The sequence below is a fragment of the Chaetodon auriga genome, chromosome 17 (genome assembly GCF_051107435.1).
Source record: "Chaetodon auriga isolate fChaAug3 chromosome 17, fChaAug3.hap1, whole genome shotgun sequence".
Classification (NCBI taxonomy): Eukaryota; Metazoa; Chordata; class Actinopteri; order Chaetodontiformes; family Chaetodontidae; genus Chaetodon; species Chaetodon auriga.
In genome coordinates, this window is record NC_135090.1 from 10967749 (window position 1) to 10986141 (window position 18393).

Here is an 18393-nt window from a genome sequence, read left to right on the forward strand (position 1 = left end):
TAGACATTTCTACCTGCCCCTCTAAAGCACATTAATGAGAGTGAGAGTGGTATGAATCCTCTCACGTAACTCTGAGCAGTAAAGCATATAATCCCATAAATGTTGAGCTGTTCCTTTAAGAATATTGTCTCCTGGAAAAGATCCGTCTTTGGGACCATGTGTGACAAAATAACGTAGTATACATGCAATGAGCAATTGCCCTTTCATAAAGGTCAACCTGCACATGTTAGTCTGGGAGCTGTTCGTTCATGCTGCAATAAAACCCCTCATTGCTTATGACATTAAGTACGAGGCATCAGACTCCATCAGGCAAAACATTTTCATATTTTGTTTTTCCAGGTCAGATATCTGGCTTCTAACATCTGCACCTGATAGCATATCAAGGAGTGACTCAAACACAGACTCAAAGTTGGGTTTTGGCATTGAATGCTTGAGTAAAATAGTTGTACTGTCACAGAGATGCTACATTTGTCATCAGTCCAATTGTAACAGGTTATAAAACAGCGCGCTGCTTGTCTCTTCTGCGACCGATGTGCAGTAAAAGCTGAAGGGTCATGTCAGGTGAAGAGTAAGACACAGTTTATAAATGACTGTGTGGTTTCCAAGCCCAGCTGGAAATTGACTCTCCTTTCAAGTCCTCCTGTCAGCCTTTCTAAGTCTGTCTGCAGCTGTCTGACTGCGAGCATCCTTAACTTAGTTCAACCACTTCTCCAAACGAAGATTTCCATTAAAGCCCAGATGTGGGGTTAATGGTGTTGTGGAGACCTTACGGCTCCGTGGGCTCGTTGTGTGACAGATGCTTTCAAGCTCAAGGTCTCCACAAAGCAGAGCACCAGCAGTATGTAATGTAAGGCTGAACTGGGCATTGTTGGCGGGTCAATGTTAGTGTGAATTCTGCAGGTACAGTGTTTAAAATGAATATGTTTTTATTATATTTCTAGAGAAAAATTGTGCAGTGAAATTCTCTGTTAGCCACGGAGACGATGAGGTTGTTATGAGGTCAGAAAACAGGGCAGAGACGAATAAACTGTGAGAGCAGCAGATGTAAATACTTTGCATGAAGTGTGTGTCAGATTTAGTCTGGAAAATAGGTCTGGTATCAGCTCATGCATGAACAGCCAGCACATCACAGCATCTTCTCAAATGATGTAAACAATATGCAGAGTCTAAGCAATCTGTAGAGCATATGCCTGCAGGACGAGCCCATTTCTGTGTGATGCAAGGTCAACTATTACACGAATTCTAACAAGGGAATGAGAGGGTTTCTTTGCTTCAGCCGCATAATGACCAATTCAGCTCCTTTAATCAGGACACAGGTTTCTGGGGCTGGTTTCAATTCTGTTTTTGTTTTGAAAGCCAAACTGCACAGACCTGCCTTGTTTCTTCAATGGCTCCATTGTGAAGGTCAGTGAGACAAACAGCTCTCATGCTGTATTTGTGGCATCAAGCAAGATGTCCCACACACAAGCTGTAAGCCCCGGCTGCTTTTCTGTCTCATTATGACAGTTTATATAATTAGATCATTGTGTGTTAAAATACCAGCAGTAATTACTGTAGTACTGGGGTGCTACAGAATAAACTGACTACTGCCCTGCTGGAGGATCGCAGCTCTGGTTGCTGGTTTTGGGAACTCAATCCACACTCCAGTTCTTGCTCAATCAATGAGTCAATACTCATCATTCTCAGCTGATTAAGCGTTCAGTGAGTAAGTGTCGTCAAACATTCACTGGTTCCAGCTTATCAAATGTGAAGATTTGCTGATTTTCTTGATTTATTAACACTTTAGGATATTTGGGGTTTGGACTGATTGACAAATGAAGCTATAAGCTAACATTTTTCAATATTTTCTAGACAAAACAAATAGCAGATTAATCCTGAAACACTACATCCGACCAACAACAACTTGCTAGCTACTAACTTCAACCTTAAGAATACGGGGCCATAATTGAGAAACCCATCCACTCCCTCCCCCAGAACTTTTGACACAGGAACAAATAAAACAGAAACACAAGATTTGGTAAGAATGCGGGAGTCACATTAGGACCCTCACCATTAATGGCAGTGTAAATACCAACAATCCCATAGTGCTCCAAGCTCTCAGAGACTCCTGCCAGCTAATAGGGTCACTGGCTGCACGGCTGACTGAGCTAGTTAACAGCAGCTAGTAGCTACAGCCAAAGATGCTACAGTGAGCAGCAGTTAGCGGTCAATCTGGTGATATGTTGCGACCTTCGACAGGTGGGTATGTCACACATTTAAGCAGAGTCATCATCAAAACAGCTGCAGGTTTAGAGCATGTCACCAATAACAAGATGCTGGCTATAACTCATTTCTGTCTGAAAACCATGAAATGTTTTACTGTCAGATTGATTTGAAAAGAAATGAGCAATAATGCATCTTTTTAAACATTTGGCTCTGAAGAGTGTCACAGTGAGGTGGCATTTGTCTTGTTGCTGAATGCTCAGCAGGCAACCACGAGGAGCTGCTTTCTCTCTGTTCAGCTTTATTGATAATGTAGACGAAGCGAGGGAGAGACTGTGAAATCTGGAACATTGAGTTCTCGCAGGCATTTAGGCTTCTGGAGGGTGAAAAGTTTGAGTTTGTTTTTGTCATTCTGAAGTTTACCAAACTTCTGAAAGGCTAACCTTCTTACAGTGGAATTAAGAAGTAGAGTTTTTGAACACATTTGCAGCTGTCCCATATTCAAGACATTTCTTTATTTTCTGATTTAGAAGTTTGAAGTTGGGAGTTTTGTTTAGTAGGTGAATGTAACATCATGAATGCTGATCATATCAGGGGTTAAATCGAGCGTTACTTGCTTACTTACATGATGAAATCCTCAACATGCACCTCGGTATAGATTACATCTTTCTTCCCTTTTATAATACAATGATCGGCCACATACACGACCTGGCTGCGTTTCAAGAAATGTGACTTTGGTGTTTACATTTCCTGACTGGCATCCGTTAATGGGATTGAAATTTGAGTGATCCCCATATGCTGCAGCAATTATGCTTGCATCAGTTAAGATCACCGTCACTTGAATTAATATTGTCACAAGATGGTGTTTACACGGGCGCCGGAACCGCGTACTGATTTGCATGTAAATCTGAAAGTCTGTTGGAATCATTTTGTGGTCAAAGTGGAGCAGAGAAGACAGAAGTTTGGAATAATGTTTTTGATGTGCAACTTCAGTGACTAAGAACACAAAAAATGGCTCATTCCACTTTTACATGTGACCATAACATGCTTGATTGTCACATTAGGGCCAAATTATTATCTACAAAAACAACATCAAAGATTTGGTTTATGAGAACGAACCATGTCTTACACCCGTGTGCTTGTGTGTCGTCCAGGTGCAGGCAGCTCTAAAGAGACAGTGGATGCAGTATAAAACCCAGTGGGGTCAGAGACGAAAGGACCACTGCTCAATGCGTTCCACGTCCTACACAGCCACCTCCATCACCGAGGTGCCCGCCTTCATGTACCACCATGACTGTAACAGCGAACACTTGAACGGGCGCCACACGGAGGACTCTGAACTGGTGGCGCTAAAGTCAGGAGAGACGTACGCGTAAGCCTCACCGAGGATGAAGGGTGTGGCGTTGGAAACACCCGAAGAAGAGCAACAGAGAAACAGAGGCGCATAGTAAGGAAGGAAAATGAAAGCCCGTCATGTCTCAGTGGTTAAATCTGAGAGGCCGGTTTGCTCAGCTCAGGACGATAATGATGCAGGTCTGGGAGTAAAGAGTCCAGTGGGACGGAGGTGGAATAGCTACAAAAGGCTGATTTTACTTTGCAATGCTGTTGCGGCTGCTTTTTGAGAACTTTGATGTCAAGAACTTGTGGCATGAGACAAGAGCTGCTTTTTGACACGTGTCACTTCCTAAAGCTGCTAACCTGTGTGAGCGCGCTCACAGTGACAGGCCTGTACCGGTGCAGTGACTGTGATGACTCTCTGTTGGAGATGATGCTGCTGAATGGGACCGTGATGGTGGTACTGCTTCTGAATGACGTGAGGTAGAGGTGAATTATTATTTCGATGGTGTCAGGATGGGGATTTTTTTTAGGTGAAGTAGAAGAACCAATCCTTCCTTACCTCACCGATACCAAAGGGTACTGTATGTTGGTCACAGCTATGAGGGGGCGTACCATGTCCAGACACACACACACACACACACACAAACAAAGTTCACAAACCTGATCGTATGTGCCATGATAGAGGTCAAATTTCAATAGACCGTCTGTGCTTGAAGCTCTGGAAATGTGTACATAACGTATGTTCACTATGTTTCATTTAAAAAAAAAAAACAAAACAACAGAGTTCAAATGTTTTATTTTCATTTTCTATTAATATTTTATTCTTGCCGATTCCTACGTACGTGTTCAGTGTGTGTCCTGTGATGCTGCACTCCTGACTGCTTTGTTGATTTGCAGTTGCTGTAGTTGTGCCAATGCCGAACATCACAGGGCTGAGAAGCAAAAAGAAGAAGCTAAATGCACAAAAAACACACGAATAAAGAAACTTTATTTTGAGTTGAGCAGCCACGAGAGCTGCTTCACTGTGTGCGAGTCAAATATGCTCTCAGTTGTGCCAATGATTCTGACAAACAAGCCGTTTCTCTGAAGCGTGGAAGCTGCGCTGTAAGATTTGGTTCACAGTCATCCTTTGTCATGATGCCTTTAACCTATGATATTCAGTCCTCTGTGCATATTTATTCATGAATTTTGTAGCATTTTGTATGAATGAGCATCCAGGGCAAAGAACGGGCTCGCTAAAGGTGAAATGGTGAGGAGATCACATCCATACTGTCTGCACACAGTCAACAAAGTCACATCTCACAGTCTTGCAGACAAAAAAGATGAATCAGCTATTTGTCCTAAACACATTCATATTGCTCTGTCGTCATTTTATTGTTGCTTTGTCATCGCTGTGCCATGGGCTGTGGAGGAGTTATGAGTCGTGATGGTCACAGCGTATTTAAGTGTGAATACAAACAAATGAACACACTGAATTTTCTTTGTCGGTGTTTTAAAACTCACCAGTTTCGTTGGATAAATTGTGTCTTGCATATATTTAAGTTACTTAGAAGCCCTATAAGCTTCTTCTAAAGTGCATATCTGATAACAGATGTTTAAATTCAGGCAGAGAAAACCATTTATTATCCTCGAGCCAATAGCCAATAAAGCCTCAAGCTGGCTCAGACTGCTGTGATTTGTTTGCTGACCCCTTTAGAGAAAATTACCACTCTCTGTTTGTGTGAGAGGGAAAAAGTTCAGAGAATTAAATCTTTGTAAAAGACACTGAGAAAGAGCACCTTCAAAGATAAGACTGGGTACAGAGATTAGATATTTTTGTCATTGTTAAGAAATTCCATGAAAAGACAAAACCAGTAATGGGTTAGTCCATCTCGCAGCACTTTCTGTAGCACTCAGCAACAAGCGCACTCGCACCTAATGAAGACCTAAATCTTTAAAAACAGCTGAAAAAAATGTAGATTTTCATTTTTTTATACATTCTTTCTAAAACAGCTGGACACTGCAGGAAGTGTTACTCAAACAGGGATAAACAGAGCGTTTGTTGGGGACTATTTTTAGCCGTGCATCAACGCACATTTGATGCTCTAGTGAGTATTTCCAGCAGCGGTATAGTGTCGGGCTGTCAGGGAATATTACAAATGGTATAATCAGGTTGTAAAACAAAGCAGACATTGAGTTTTGAAAATTAATATTCAGCTGTGAGAGCAAAAGTGAGAGGGACAGAGAGAGTTCTATGGTCTAAATGAAGTTTTATGGTGCAGGCCATTATTTTATTTGTTTACTTTGCAATGTGTAGGTATATAGATCATGTAAAAGACATGTTTATGTTGAAATAAATATACCTATACAAGTAGTTCTGTCTGTCGTTGTATTGGTTTTGCCTCTTACGAACGAAATACGCAAAAATAAATACTCAAATGGTTCAAACTTTTGTGTTTTTTCAGAAGGAATAATCAATACGATGATTGTGGCATTAATTCAAAGTAAACCACAGCACACATGTTGTAATAGGGTGTCACATTGATGGGTTTTTACATATGTCAGGTCTTGAATACACAGACACAGTATTTAACTTTTTTGGTCTTTTTATGGGATTTGCTGACAAAAATAAGAATAGTGAATATCACCAGACACTTCATTTGGCTGTCTGAGATGATATCTGTAGTTCCACTCACAGACTCACTACTATTTCTGTCTACACGAGTGCTACTGTGTTACTATCTGTTAAATGTCTGGTCAACATGTATGTGATGATTTTTAGGTTCTCTCGTCATTCTCAACTGGAATAACTTTCTCCAAGATTTGTGTGAGATGAGGTGTTAAAGGGTTATAATGAAGTACAGTGTGATATGTTTATTTCCTTGGACCTATAGAGTGAAGACTGGCACATTCAGTCACACAGAATAAGACTCTAAAGTTGAACTTTATACTATGTTGGAGAACACAAGTTCACATCGTAAGAAGTGGCTTATTAATTACCTCGAATGTGATTACAGATCCATTGTGAACAAGTGCTTTCAGCAATAGCAATATAAGTAGATGAATGGGACTATACAAATATAAAATTTAACGGAGTTTTATCACTACTGAGGGCTAATAGCATTAAATTGGTCTAATTAGGAAATCAAGTCATATAAATCAAGCTATCAGAGGCAGGGATACAGCTCTTTACCGGCTGTAAATTTGCAGTTTAGTCACATAAGAATAATTACCTTAATTCCCTCTTCAATAAAACAGACATTTGGACCTATTGCAATCCAATATTCAATGACTTTTGCTGCTGGGCCACATATAAGGAAGGACCAGAGTGTGACAATCAACAGAAAAATCATCTTATGACGCCATAGTAGTTTTCATGCTATGCGTGCCCTCGTGTGTCATTTTAAAGGATGTATTTTGGTATGTAATTAATTTTCCTCTTCATCTTCATTACAGTGATTTGTCTTGGATGTGATTCAAACATTATTATATTGTTAACATTTTGGTTTGGGGAAGACAGATTCTGTATATTTTGTATGTTTATGATTCTGTAAATAGGAGGTGACACTGTATATATAATAGATTTTTGCACTGTGAAATACTCTGACAGCTATTTTTGTTACGTTCCTGTCATTCACTTTGGCTTGTGTTTGTGTCTTTCTCCCCCTCAGCTCGGACTGGCATCATCTCAAAGCTGATTAAAAAAAAAAAAAAAGCATTTTGTAAAAGCCAAAATTGATTTGTGTGTTTTTTAAAGCCTATTTACCACTAGAATGATGATGAAATGAAAGATTCTTTGGCGTTGCTCTTTATTTCCTGAGCAAGCAGTCATCAGAGAAACAAGCTCCAACACGTTGTTTGCAAAGGAGAAAAAAGATGAAAGAATACAGATGAAAATGGACAATTTGTTGGACTTGCTTGATGATAACAAATATTTTTTAGCCTGTGGTTTATAAATGAGGTTATGAACCCCAGAAGGAAAGAAAAATGTGTTCTTTTTCCAAGCGCACCAGCACAAACTTTGTTTCCAAGCATTTCTGCAACACTCTCTGATCATCCAGCAGCATTTTCCTCACCGACACCACTCTTGTCAATTTTTCAGGGTTGGGAGATTTTGTATAATGTGTGCAGGGAAAAAACAAAGGAAGTCTTACTCTGTTTGCTGTCTCTGTGATCCCGTGGGCTCGGCGCTGCCATACAGCCCCTTTTTAATTTGAAAGGTTCAGCTCCAATCATACATACGTGTGCAACAGGAGAGACACAATTCAACTCATGATGGATAGCTGTTGACACCCTACAGCAAATTAAGGATTATCGCACTAACAAGGCTGAGGTCTCCACTTTATGTGAATATTTTTCAGCCTTTCAATAGACGGCTATTGTATAATATGCAATTTCAAGCTCCGCTGAATCCTAATGGTACAGCCAAGAGAAGACGTACTGTCCTCTCGTATGATGATGAAGTTAGACGTGTATGCGGCCATCTTGTTATTCTCCTGATACTCCTAATATTGTCCCCTGCCAACAGCATAACACCAAGCTCATCAAAAGACATCTTTAAATGAAAATAGTCACTGATGAAGATGCACTGTGGGTGAAATCTTCATCGTTGTCATGAAGCCTCCTATGAGGGGCTTTTCTTCAGTGGATTCAGCAGAACCATAGAGCAGAAAGTGAGAGGGAGAAGCCATAAATTGCTTTGAACATCTCAATCTTGGGAGCGCGTTGGCCTGGGAAACTTCAGGAAAAGGTCAGCGGCTGGCTATTTCAGGCATTTGAGAATGTTCCCTGACAGCGACAATCTCACAGCAGACTGGATAAATCCAAAATGTGCCACATGTGCTCAGACATCGGCTGTGAAAGTCATGTCGGGTGATCTTTTACCCGGCAGTGTTGGAACAAGAGATGACAAGTGTTTCAGGTCTTCATCTATGTGTTAAAAATGTTTCAAGGTCACTTGAAAGCGTCGTCTCCAGCTTGTGACCGTGACTGCTCAGATCACTGTTATCACGGACGGTCACATTTCCTTTCCTTCCCACTTCTACGTCGGGCGCATTCGTGTCCATTCACTTCAACTCAAGTGTACTGAACCACTCATTCACCCAAGGCTTGAGCATTTCCAGCTGTCATGAGCAGAAATTCATTACAACTGAGCCTCACTGCAGTACGCACAAGGACAAAGGACAAAGGATGGGGTTTAACCTGTGTTTTGTTTTGTTTTGTTATGTTTGGCAACACACAAAGACTCTGCCGTCCCATTTCATTTTTTTAGGATGGGATAGCACCTCATCATTTTATACTTGGCTACAGAGCACTGCAGCTCTCACCCCTGTTACACACACCAGCCCAGCTCAGTCACGCTCCATGGGCGAACATGCCTGCAGCGCTGAGAGACCAAAGATTGTCACTGTGTGGCCACAGATTCTCGTGTTTAATGAGCAGGACATATTTACAGAGGAATGTATAATAAATGGCTTAGCAGAGATGCACAAATTACTTAAGTCATTCTCAATTAAACATGTGTGCACATGAATGAACAACTGGTGAAAAAAATGTTGACTTTTTAAAATGTGTTTAAGGGATGTATTGAACCCGAGCAGCTCATTAAAATGTCCATATCCTGACATTTGTCACTGTTTATTTTGCACTGCATTAGACAACACAGAGATATGCTGCAGCAGACCTATTTGTAGACACCAAATGCTGTTAGCTTGTTAACAAGACTATGAGTCCACAGTCACACTAGCAGCTCTGTGGCCTGCACTTGAGCTAATTCTAATGTCACCATGCTGACATGGGCACGTTGACAAGGCTAACATGCTGACGTTTAGCGGGCATAATGTAGTTTAGCATGCTAGCAGTTTGATATCAATTGTCCAATAGTTGTCAAGGCTTCAGTCAAAATCACATGCATCCTCTGGGGACCCAGTAGTTGATATCAAAATATCAGCTGTATCATGTGAAATGTGTTGGCTACTAATGTGAAGATGACCCAGAAGAGTTAACCATAAAATGTTTCAGAGGTTTCTTCCTTGATTTGGTCAGGCCTGTTTCTGTTCGCCTGTTTGTTTAGTGTCTCACAACAAAGGGAGAAAAGTGCCAGAAGACCTGGATCAAACTGTGTGTGTGTGGGCATGTGCAATTCAGTGTCATGCTGTGCGTGAATGTGCAGATGCTTCTGTATGCCAGCTATAGAATTTTGAGCATGTGAGAGAAAGGAACCCCTACTGTGTTCAGTGCCCGCCTCAAAGAAAAGAAATCAAACCATCAAAATCTCTTCTCACTCGGGGACTAATCTGCAGCATCATCTCTGTGCCCTGCTCGTGAGAGATAGGACTTTTTGCGTCGTGATGGGATTTAACCATAGCGGCTGCACAGTCCACTGCATGACAGGCAGGAAGCCTATAAAGGACACATTTGCATCTAATTTTGCAGGAGGGAAAATCATTTTTTGCACTCTTTCGGTGGAGATTGGCACAACATCCCCAGAAGTATTAACTGACTAATTTCAGAGAGCGTCACGTGACCTGTGCTCTGTTTCCGACAAGCTGCACTCACAGCACTATCCCACAGTTTAGAGGCCCAGTCAATCTCTCCACAAAGCCCAGAACAATCAAGATTTTTATTGGATTTTAAAATTGCACTTGATAGTGTTTGCCTCTTCAGGAAATTAGCATAGTAGAGTAGAGATTACCTAATAACATAACTCCTCCTTCAGGATTACAATACCACACTCATAATCTTAAATGAGCTTTGAGTTGTGAAACCCTTTGATGTATTATTGGAAGACAATGCTCGCCGTGTGATAATGATCTCGGCCCTTCATTTAAAACCCTTTGATATTAACATAAGTTCCAAAGCAATGCCCTAAAGCAGATCACTGATCCGGTTGTGTGACTATACTCACTGCCACATTCATCTTAGTATCTTATTTTGAAATGTAGCGGGAGGATAAGAAACCTGAGGCTTTGTGGAAGCCATAATTTGTAGAGCTGCAGGACTGAGACAGAAGGAGCGAGAGGGAGCATTTTCAAAAAGCATGTTTTCGTGGAGGAGAATTTGTATACGTGTGGCGACGGCCGCCGCGTGTCACTCAGGATGCAGCAAGCCTCTGACCTCACTGAACAGTCAAGCTGTCTCAAAAGAAACTCTGAAAGGAAACAGTGGAAGCCAGTGGCGTGGAGATGATATCGACTCCCCCGTACATCAGAGGACACAAAAAGACGTCTTGTTTGTTCGAAAGGCAGAGTCGAGCCTCTCGGTCTGCCCGAGGCTTATAATACATCTTAGAAGATAACCGTCTCTGTCATGTCTTACTAATAGCACTTGTTCCCTCATTATACACTAATAGGATTTGTGAGGCAAATTATTAATTATGAGGGCCCTTGGTAGAGTACATGCTGTGGCGGTGGAGGAGCTTTCCATGACACAACTATTGATTTCTGGTCTTCCTTCATTTGTTCCAACTCACATCTTGTTCGAAAGCCTTCCTGTGTCTCTTTTGTTTCTGTGCGCTGTAGGTTCATTTCTGCCAGACTTTTAGCACTCCAAACGACAACAGTGCAATTATTCACAGTGTCAAAATGACGTAAATAATGCAATTTTCTAGATCCTAGGGAGGCAAAACACGCCAGTGCACTTTCACTCGTTTGTCTGCTTGTATATTTGCTGGTTAAATTAACAAATGTATTCTTTGCTGACATTAACTCACATTCATCAGCATATTTGTCTTTAGCCTCAAATGGTCTTAAAGTGCATGAGCTGTTACTCAGGGATGTGGAATGCTTGGTCAGAATAAACATTTGGTGTAGATTTACACAAACTAGAAACACAGCTTTTTAAGTTGTTTTTTTTTTTTTTTTTTTTTTTTTAAACCAGGAGCGTCAGGAGGAGTCCGTAAGGAGAGACTTTCAAGGATTGAGAACAATTTCATGTAAAATCAAAGTGAAGGGCATTGTTAAATTTAATCACACCTCCTGCTGAGCGTATCCAACAAGGTCGTCTCCCTCTTAGACCTTGTTGTCAACCAAACTGTAGTACAACATGGCTGATTGAAGCACATTTAGTCGGACTGAATAACTGTGCTGGAAAAAGTTCACCAAGCTGTTTTTTCTCCCAAAACCTCTGATCCCATGCGGCTAAAAGCAAGCAAGCAAGCATCCATTACCTCTGAGCCACAATTTCAACATCCACCATGAAGAAATACGGACATGCACCAGTGTTGTAATTCTTTGACACGCAGAGCTTACAGTGACATAGCCGAAAAACCAAAGTGCTTAAAGTTAAAGGACCGCGGAGCCTCGTTAAACGCCGGGTTAGCGGCCAAAGTTTCCCTTCCACCCGAAGGCTCCGATTTTCCATGGTACTCAAAGCATTTGATGAGGGGTCCCAGCACAGCGGGAGAAGCACTAACTTATTTCTGTTTTATTATCCCTGCAGTGTAAATTCAAGTATGGTTTGAAGAGATATAGCCTTGAGAGGCGTCTGGAAATAAGAGAACGGCAATTGATATTCTTAGAGATGTTGTATACTAAAGTTCACATCTGTACGTGTGACAGAGAGCAAAGGGAAAAGTGTATCTACACTGTACTCGCACTACCTGAAATCAAGAAAATGTAATAAACAGGGATAAAGACAAGCAAGAAAGGCATATGTGTTTTTACAACCCTCTACTTGTTTGGCATCTTTCAGACAAACTCCGCTGCGTTCATACCTTCCAGTTCGCCACTGATGTGGTTCACTTGTGGTGTGAAAGCAAAGGGGACCAACAACGGGATAATATGATCGTGATTCCAGTATGAATGCAAAGTTCAGGCAAAGTTAACATGAATCTTCAGCAGCCAAATTCACGCAAGAGCCAGAAGAACTGAAACACAAAAATTGGAAACACAAAGAGGGAATTTTGCACTGAAACAACTGTTACTTGGCTAACTCAGACTGCCGAAGCCTCATTTTAGCATTCTGCTTCAGAAATGTTTTTTACACACTCCTATTGGAAAAGTTCAATATTTTGGAAAATATGCTTATTCGGAGACGAGTTGGCCAAGAATAGTAACATATGTGTGCACTAAATATGAAATGAAATATGAACTAAATATGAATGAGACCAGTTTGCCTAATTCAGTCCAAAGATAACAAAATCCACTAACTAGCACCTTTAAAACTCACTAATAGTGAGCTTAATAGATGCTGGTTATGCTAAGCTAAACATCTGCTGGCTCTAGCTTTATATTTATTGTACTGACAAATTCAGAAGAAGCATATATTTATTTTCATTTGAGTATAAATCCAGATAAATAAATAAACAGGAAGTCATCCCATTCTGTTTTATTTATTCAACACAGCATTCCAATTTATTTTTTTTTGGAATCAGGGTTGTAGCAAGGAAGTAAATAAGCCTTTAACCAATTATTTAACGGTCCATTATCTACATTATATCTATTATTACAGTGACCAACAGGCTAACTCAATGTATATTTGGCTTGAGAGTATTATATCACATCCCCACGTCTCCCTTCTGGATTCAAAGCGTGCATAAAAACATGGACCACCCCAGATGCCAGATGTGTGTGATATGTTCTATTAATACATCTCATAAATACTTGTGTATTTATAGTATTCATGTGAGCATGTTTTAACCTCAAACAGATCTTGTAATTGCTTCACCATAAACAGCCCACACACTCTGATACTTGAAAGCACTTCATGCTTTAACTCACACACTTAAAAGCAAATGTGTTTTCCCCCTTTGGGTCATATACTGCAGCAGGTTACGAGAGGACAGCCAGACACTTTCCGCCGACAGACAAGACATTGTTTAGTGTCATTCAAACCTGCCTGTGGCAACCTAGCCGGCACACACCACATATCACCTATCAAGCTTAAATCAAGCCCAGCTGGCACCAATCTGTCTCACTCCAAAGGTCTTAAAATGTCTGCCAAAGTGGAAGATGAACATCAGCGAGCGCCGTCCACACAAACAACAGCACATGCAACCGTGAAAACTGAAACGGGGGCGAGATAGACCAAAGCATCCTGAAACATTAGTACGGACACTGGAAACAGGATTATATCGAGAGGAAGAGAACTGACACGGACAGAGCTGAGCAGGATTTTCCTCGAATTTATGAAATCCTTCTCTTGCATTTTGCTTAAATATTGGTTGTGTGCATGCAAGCAATTTACTCACAGAGCCCCTGACAGTATAATAAATTATAATGCTGATGATGAATGACTAGAGGAAGATGGAGAGAGAGAGAGAGAGAGAGAGGGAGGCGAAGAAGCAGAACCAAAGGATCTTTTTTAGCAAAACATAAACAAGGTTGCTTTTCTCTGCCCCTCGTGCTTCACAGGTACTGAAGACTGCCACCACTACAAATATTGTAATAACTGAGGAAATTCAAGCACATGCACAAGACAGCTGCGTAATGGATCCACTTTAGTGCGTTCACACAAAACTTCACGTTAATCCTGTGGTTAATTTGAGTGTGTAAATAACACTGGCTGAGGCCAAAGTGGGAGTGGATGATTTATCTGAAGCAGGTCTGAGAGCCCTCTGTCTGCAGTTTCTATCATCCTTGGGGTACCCAGGGGGAAATCCACAAAAATCTTCAGTTCAGCCCACATGGCGTGCATGTCAGCCTCATTCTCGAGCACACATGTAAACCTAAGGCAATCAAGAGGGCTGATGGTCATCAAGATCAGCTAAGTGTGAGCAAAGGAGTGCGGCAGGTTGCAGACCTTCATCTACTCTAATCTAAAAGCAATGTCAACAGATTACAGTCAGAAAGTAAGATGGTGTATCTCCAACAGTGCTGCAGCGTGGGTGTCTGCTATATTATCTTTTCTTATTCCAGTCTGTTATGAAAGAATGATCCTGGTTTACTTCAGCTTGGATCTCACTCACAGCTGAGCATTTAAACCTCAAAATCCACACGGAGGACAATTTAAAGTCGTCCTCAGAATTAATGGAAACTTTCAGCATCTGCGCTCTCATGACAATTTAGATAACTAAAGGCCATTGTGTCAAGGAATTGACCTTTTACAGCAAATGTTTGTACTGCTAGATGTGGCTGAAAGGGCTCTGCTCTTTGAGGGATGGGAGAACTAATTCTCTTAATAAACATACACAAACATTAAATCTTGGTTAAATCAACACTACCAAAAATATAGCACACTGAGAGGAGGCTGTGACGGTGGAGCTGCAGCAGACTGGCATCAGTAGCAGTGTCAGGTTAACCTACTTATATACATGTGAAAGGCCACACAGCTGTGGGTGAGCCAGTGATTGTGAGGCACGAATGAACCAGCTGATGCCAATTAGCTGATGTCAGCAAGTGATTTGCTTGGACTGACTGTTTGCTCCTGTCTGTTGATGATGACTGTGTGGCAAAAGCCCCAGTACAGTGACTAAATTGACCATAAGGTCTTGTTAGTCAACTGTTTTGATAGATTTGGCCGTTATTCCCGATAGTAAAAATAACTTTGAACTCTGAAAATCTAGCTCATTTTAACTATTTTATATACTGTTGAGTAGTTTAATCTACAGCAATGCATCATATTCTGTAAGATCATCGTATGTGAGAATCACGTATCTCTTAAAAATCTACTTTTCATGAGCTCACAAAAACAGCCCTGTTTTCAGCTTTGTGACAATGCTTTTTCCAGCTGATCCAAGAGGGTTTTTAGATACTTTATTTAGCCTAAGAAGTTTCTCGACGCATAAACAAACACTTAATGCTTCAGTTTATCAGAAAAGATATAATTCAAGGTGACCAAATGTAGAGATACTTGGTTTTCACTGGACAGGAAATGTGCGGAAAACTGTCATCTGATAATTTATTAGAAACTAAAGTTGTTAGACAAATGCAGTGAATTAAAAAGTAGAATATTAGCTTCAGATGTAGTGGAGTAGAAGTATACTTATAGCTGCATAAAATGGAAATACTCAAGTGAAGTAAAAGAATGAAAGTCAAGCACTTGTGTCTGTTGTCCAATCAGACTCTGCTGTTCCCAGATAAATGATGACCAAAACTGTGAAAATAAGGTCCAACTGAACTGGAATTAATCTTTTAATGTCCTTTCCGAGCTAGTATGGAAGAGCAAGCCACACTGCAGGGGAATCGAGGTTGGATACATCAGCATTCATTGTGGTGTGTGCACCATACAGCATATATTATATATGTTATATACTTGTGTTATACATGACTGATATATGTATGTCTATCTCTCCCTCTCAGAATCTCTTAAACACTAACACACCGTCAGTCTGGAAGTGAAGCAAAGGCGGTGTGTAATTGCCATGAAAAGAAAAGCCGTCACGGTCCTGTTAAACCTTCATTTGCCATCGCCTTCACTGTGACTTCTTTAAACACCCTGATCTATAGTCCACAGCTTTCCTCTGAGTAATGAGAAACAGGGAAAGCCAAGAGGAGCATGCTGGGCCTGATGATAACCAAATGATTGAAATGGAAGGTACAGTAAACAGATTGCATTACTAAAAGCGACGTGGAGGAGCCTGTGACAAATTGGTGTGTGACATATTGGTGTGTATATGGTGCTGGTGGTCGTGAAAGGCATTTTCCATAGAAGACAGAGAATGTTAACAGGCTGACTTTTCCCTTGCATGATGCATTGCTTTCATTATTTTGCCATCCAGTAAAAATGAAAATACTGTAATCATTTCTGGGTCACTGTTTGGACGCCCTCTTCAAGCTATTTTTACAACAGCACCTTTCCTGCAGCGTGATTATGTTTGATTTTCCTTTTGATGCAGCGGAACTTGTGGACATCCTTTGCATCGTGTCGTCACTTTAAGAAAGGATTTTGTTAAATATAAAGTAAAAGAGAGCAGAGTCTGATCCACTGCAACATCAGTGACATTGTGTTGTGCTCCATTCTGTCAGTTATCTAAAGGGCAGCATGTGATTACAGTATGCAGATCAAAACGCTTGTTCCATCTTTGCCTCCTCAGCTCGGGATCAATAGGTGCAATGTTGATCTCATTTGAATGTGCGGTAATGGTGAGTCTGTGTCAACCTTCAAACATGTCTCTTGATCACGCTCAGCAGAATGATGATAAATACAGTCAATCCTGCAGATAATGCTAATATTATTAAATATTGACTCATATAGGATATTAAATTCTCCTCACAATGCAAACATGAATGGTAATCTGAGCACAATGGTCACTGATTAAATGAAGGGGAAGTATAAAAATAAGCCTACGCTTTTATAATACTCTAAGTCAACAATAAAGTTGAGTTCACACACATCTCTCCTCAGAAATATTTGCACTTGATTTAATTTACTGCAAACACAGTTAGATGTGTGAGATACTGGAGCTGATGAACTCCAGAGACTCTCTCATTTGTTATCTGCCTCAGTACTCAAAAGTCATCCCTCTGTTTGCAGTGTTGTGAAAGGGAGGACATGAGAGGGCGAGACCCATGAAATTAGGTGGAATAATCCTTTGTGGCCCGTTTGTTTGTTTACCAGTATAAATATTCAGCTTATTAGTGTGATTCACACTCATCTACTGTATGTGTATGGACCTCATTCACGCCTAGGCAGAGTAGGTATGAGTCATTTGTTATCAGGAGTGTGAAATTATGCCTATGCAAGGGTTATTAAAATCCAATGAATTTTCTGTGTTTTGCAAATTGGCCTTGGGGCACTGATGGTTTCAGTTTCTAGTCGGGAAAGGCCATTAAACAAATACATGAAGGAGGAGGAGTAACAAGGACACACACTGTCACTGATGCAAAGCACCTGAAGCCATATGAGTGCAGAGGCACAGAGTCATCAGCTTCAAACCTGCAGCTTTGGAACTGCTGATTTATGGTGTCGGCAATACAAGTAATAGTTCCTGCAATTTCACCTACAGGCAATGGCTCATGGTGTCCATGTCGCTCTGTCTGTGGATCAGACGATTGAAATGATGACACTCCTATGGCTCAGCTGAATGTGAACTACTAATTAGCAAATGCTAACATGCTAACATGCCAAATAAAGATGGTGAATGTTATACTTGCTTCACATCAGCATGTTCATATTATCATTATGAGCCAGTTAGTAGGCTGCCATTAGCGTTTAGCTCAGAGCACCACAGTGCCCAGTCTCATAGAGCTGCTAGCAGGGTCACAGACTCTTAGCCTTGTTTTTCTTTTGTGATTGTTCGTGTGAAGTTTATATTCTAATTTATATTTTTAAAACACCATTTTTGGGGGGATGACAGAGGTATGACATGGAACAGAGGTTGACGGCGTGTGGCCATGCGGCACACACAATATACCTTTGGGCGACCAAGGTGCTCCACATTTTACATTCTAAGATAAGTTTTAGTTATATATAATAAATTGCACAACTTTTCCGCTAAATACAGAGAAGAACACAGAGTTTAAAGTACAGTGCCAGCCTCTGCCCTTCAGCGCTGCTCATTTGGGAGGAAAGGACAGTCCTAAACACATTTTATTTGTCCGCAGGAAGAGAAAAACACTGAGGTGGTGTGATGCAGTGGCCAAATGTAATGTAGGCTGACCAATTTATTTCCAAATACAGTCTGAAAGAAATCCTCAGCAAGGTGAAGTCATCCTTTTGAGTGCCGAAACACTGAGGCAGTGACCATTAAGATATGTCATTCCTCAGTGCCCTCCAAATGAAAATGTCATGAAATCCACTGGCTCAGGACGGAGATTACGAAACAAAGATATGCAAAGAAAGTTATTCCTGCTGCCAGCTAACTGACCTGAGACACATTTTTCATCAAAGTCACCCTTGAGCTCCCCTGTGGAAAAATAAACCTTCACCTCTTTGAAATGAGATGTCTCAGATACACTGTCCCCCGTTGTAAACGGTGCGAAAAACGGTAATTTG

At 40.9% G+C, this 18393-nt stretch overlaps 1 protein-coding gene across 5 annotated transcripts in view; it reads left to right on the forward strand.

The window, feature by feature from the left end:
• calcr (calcitonin receptor) overlaps nucleotides 1–7250 on the forward strand; it is a 49952-nt gene extending 42702 nt beyond the window's left edge. For all 5 annotated transcript variants that reach the window (XM_076754868.1, XM_076754869.1, XM_076754870.1 and 2 more), the window contains one exon: nucleotides 3357–7250. In XM_076754868.1, coding sequence (XP_076610983.1) covers nucleotides 3357–3578 — 222 coding nt within the window. In that variant the 3' untranslated portion in view covers nucleotides 3579–7250. The remainder of the gene's footprint in view (nucleotides 1–3356) is intronic.
• Nucleotides 7251–18393: the final 11143 nt, after the last annotated feature.